Raw genomic sequence first — 4,283 nt, 5'->3', positions numbered from 1 at the left:
GCTATAAAGATAAGATACCTACCTAGGTATATAATAATATAAGTTGTTCCTAAAAGTAATTACGATAAAAATATAATATATATAGAAATTGGCTAAAGATATTGTGTATCCACATCGCACACGACCACAATTCATTTCAGTTTATTGTTCGTCATTGTCGGGAGTGCATATTACAACATAATATATTTAATAAATAATAATTAATAATTTACAGTATTTAGCATTTTTTCACTATGAGTGACGGTCGTAAACGTTTTAGTGGTTCAGAGTATAAAAAGCGAGCCAAAGATAAAGAATATAAAGAGAGTAAAGTTCTAAATAAAATACCTAAACTAAGTACTTTCTTTAAACCTGCTACACCGTCTTCTTTGAATGCACCTGATAATGGTCAACAACATCAACATGATTTAGAAGAGATTGAAACGAGTAAGTGCGAATCGGATTTGGTCATTAATAATTTAACAACTTCTACTTTAAATATGGATCCGGCTACATTTTATATTGATTATAATGATCCGGCTAAATGGATTATTAATGATGTAACTCGCGATTATGTGGCAAAACACGGAATAAATCAAAATTTAAATGATGATTTTACATGTTCTAAACGTGAGTATCCTGACAAAAATAGATTTTTAAATAAATCATTATTTGTTAGAACACGTATAAATGGTGAAGTACAGTCACGACCATGGTTAGTGTTTTCGAAATCTACTGGTACAGTGTTTTGTGCACCATGTCGACTCTTTGGAAGTGCACATTTATCAACATTAGTAACTATTGGTTTTAATGATTGGAAAAATGCTGTACGAAAATTAAACGATCACGAAAATTCTATTCCTCATAAAACTTCAACAGTTGCATTAATCGAAAGGGGGAAAACTGCAGGTAAAATAAACCAAGAAATTGTTTTGCAATTAGAACAAGAAACCAATTATTGGCGAAATATTTTAAAAAGAATAGTTGCTACTGTACGTTCTTTAGTAATTCGAGGGTTACCATTGAGAGGCAGTGAAGAAAAATTTGGGTCGTATCATAGCGGTAATTTCATTATGACATTAGAGCTTTTAGCAGAATTTGATCCCTTTCTATCAGAGCATATTCGCCATTACGGTAAAATCGGTAGTGGTAATACATCGTATCTATCTTCACAGACATACGGAGAGTTTATACAAATTATGGCAGAAAAAATTACAAAACAAATAGTTGAAGAAATCAAAGTTTCAAAGTATTTTTCGATAAGCGTTGATTCGACGCCCGACGTATCCCATGTTGATCAGTTGTCTTTTATCATAAGATACATTTCAAAAGATGGTACTCCTATAGAACGATTTTTAAAGTTTATTGCCAATACTGGGCATAAATCTGAACAACTTGCTGATGCAGTTTTTGATACACTTAATCAATATAATTTGGATATTAAAAATTGCCGCGGGCAGTCATACGATAATGCCAGTAACATGGCTGGTAAATACACTGGCCTTCAAGCCAGAATTAAAGAAGTTATTCCGTTGGCCATTTATGTCCCTTGCTCAGCACATTCCCTAAATCTTGTGGGGATATCTGCCGTGGATTGCTGTGAAAAATCGACAACATATTTTAGATATCTACAAGAATTATATAACTTTTTCACAGCATCTACCCATCGTTGGGAAATTTTACTATTTTATTTAAAAAAGTCTAAGTGTGTAAAAAGTTTGTCTCAAACCCGATGGTCAGCAAGATACGAAGCGGGTAAATCTTTATGTACTTCTTGGAGTGAAATTAAAAACGCTTTACAGGCTATTATTGACGATGCCAATGAAAAACCTGTAACAAAATTTGACGCTTCAGTTCTTTTGAAACCTTTTAATACTATAGAAATGTGCTTTATGACTGTTTTTTGGAATGAAGTATTAGAAAGGTTTCATATAGTTAATAAAAAACTTCAATCAGTTAATATTGAGTTAGGAATGATTGTTGAATTATATGGATCCTTAGAGCAGTACATATCTAGAATTAGAAATAATTTTGAAGAATATGAAGGAAAAGCTATACAAATATGCGGTGAAATGCAGTACAAAAAAGACAAGCGGAGAACTGTTAAGAGAAAACGTCAATTCGACGAAACAATGAATGAAGTGATCACAGAAACAGGCAAGGAAGATTTCAGAATAAATGTATTCTTCGTTATATTGGATAAATTGAATGCTGAACTCGTAAGGCGAGGCAGTTCATATAAAAATTTATGTGTCAAGTTTGATTTTCTTACAAATATTTGTAGTTTTGACGAGGAAATAATTTCTGAAAAAACTAGGGCACTAATAGAACAATATCCTAATGATATTGAAGAATCATTTACAAATGAATGTCTTCATTTGCGTGATCATCTTTTTTTTAAATCTGATAAAAAAAGAAACGCCCAAGAACTTTGTAAGATGTTGTATACAAATGATTTAATAGATATTTATCCGAACGTCACAACAGCGTTACGTATGTATTTGTGCACGTTTGCAACAAATTGTACAGCAGAGCGGTCGTTTTCAGCATTGAAAAGAGTAAAATCGCATCTTCGTTCAACTTTGGAGTCAGATAGATTAAACGCGACATCAATACTACACATAGAATCTGAGATGCTTCGAAGTATAAATTATGATGATATAATCGACGATTTCGCGTCTAAAAAAGTTCGTCGTAAAATGTTATAGATAACATAGGTTATGATTAGGTATAAGTTTAACTATTAAGTATTACTAGGTATAAGATTAAAGATTATTAAGATTATTTTAAGATTAAGATTCAAAATGTATACTGATAATGCCTAATTAGGATTTATAATTATTATTTGTTTTGTTTATAATGACTATTGACCTAATTTCTTTAAAATGAAATAAATTTATTTGTAATAATTACAATTTTTTTTTCTTGGGGTAGAGGCGGCATATTTAAAAGGGCCTAGGGCGGCACTTGTTCTAAATCCGGCCCTGGCAGCCACTATTTCTTAGTGAACCTCAACACTAAATCCGAAATTGGAAGTATTCACTACGGATTCGAGAAGTGTGTACCTATTAAATACTAATAAATAAGACTACTATCAAGATGTTTTTCAGGAAGCCAGTTTAAGCAAGACAGCTGATAAGGACTGAAGTATATCTATTAAGTTTTAAATTACGTACCCCACATTAAAATAAATAATTTGTTAACAGTTTTCAAATTCATAACAGACTCGAGTATATTTTTAGTTTAAAAAATAATAACAGATTGGTAGTTTCTCAATTATAATGTGCAATTCGATTAATAAAAAAAAAAAAAAAAAAACTAATACCAAAAATTATTACTGAAATTGTACGAAAAATTATAATCATATGGAATTGGGGTAGAGGGGCGTATCTGGATCATATCATGGTACGTTAAAAAATGAGTAGTACGAGTTTTTATGAAAAATAGGGGCCGCTATCAACCACTCGCAGTGCTGAGATTTGATCTACAAATCGTTTTAATCACTTATCTACTTGAAGTGCGTACACAGGCTATACTTACCACATTGTTTCACAATGTTACACCAGACCGTTTGGTTTACATACATAATGAATGCCGACTGTCGTTTGAAAAATAATTTGAAAAAACACATAATTTTATTTCATCTGGCGAAATATTAAAACAAAAAATAAGGGAAATCATATGTATTTATAGCTCAAATTTAGATTTTGTGTTGACCCCGAACAAATTAATATTCGTATAAAAAATTTGACGTTTTATTGATGCTACTTCATTGCGTTTTCATCGTTTAATTTAAACGTATTATAAAATATTGAAACAAAAGTTTTATTCCATTTCCTCTTTTGCCTGTATTTGTTTTGTCCTATATTTCGTATCGTTCGATACATGTATTTGCTTTTATAACAACACTGCTGCCGTTAAACGTTAGAAATATCGTATTCTTGGGTTTTGTTTTTTGTTTGCGTTATTAGCCTTCTTCTGAAGAGTTTATCTTCATTTGTTTCCTCGCGTAAGAAAATCATTTTATCACGATTGAACTATTTTTCTGTCCCGCGTATGCGCTTATATAACTAGTTTTTGATTTTTTTTTTTCATTATGATTTAAATACTCACTTATCATACATATTTTTTAAGTATCAAGGACTATAATTGTGAACAATATTAATGATTATACTATACAGATTAAATACGCATTAAGCATATCTTATCTTATGTAGTTAAAATATAAAAGCACTTCTCGGTATAGTTATTTTTCTTCCAACTTTCGTTTGAACAATACCTTCGTGCGTTATTTTTTTATTTTT

General features: G+C 30.8%; 1 protein-coding gene across 1 annotated transcript; it reads left to right on the top strand.

The window, feature by feature from the left end:
* The first annotated feature begins 233 nt into the window (after positions 1-233).
* Positions 234-2,687, top strand: LOC112688834 (zinc finger MYM-type protein 1-like). Its single transcript, XM_025562219.1, has 2 exons — positions 234-2,236; positions 2,297-2,687. Exons 1-2 carry the CDS (start codon positions 234-236, stop codon positions 2,685-2,687), a joined length of 2,394 nt encoding a protein of 797 aa, XP_025418004.1.
* The last annotated feature ends 1,596 nt before the right edge of the window (positions 2,688-4,283 follow it).

Source organism: Sipha flava, unplaced genomic scaffold (genome assembly GCF_003268045.1).
Source record: "Sipha flava isolate LNK unplaced genomic scaffold, YSA_version1 40_pilon_pilon, whole genome shotgun sequence".
Taxonomy (NCBI): domain Eukaryota; kingdom Metazoa; phylum Arthropoda; class Insecta; order Hemiptera; family Aphididae; genus Sipha; species Sipha flava.
This window is presented reverse-complemented; position numbering and strand designations above follow the sequence as displayed.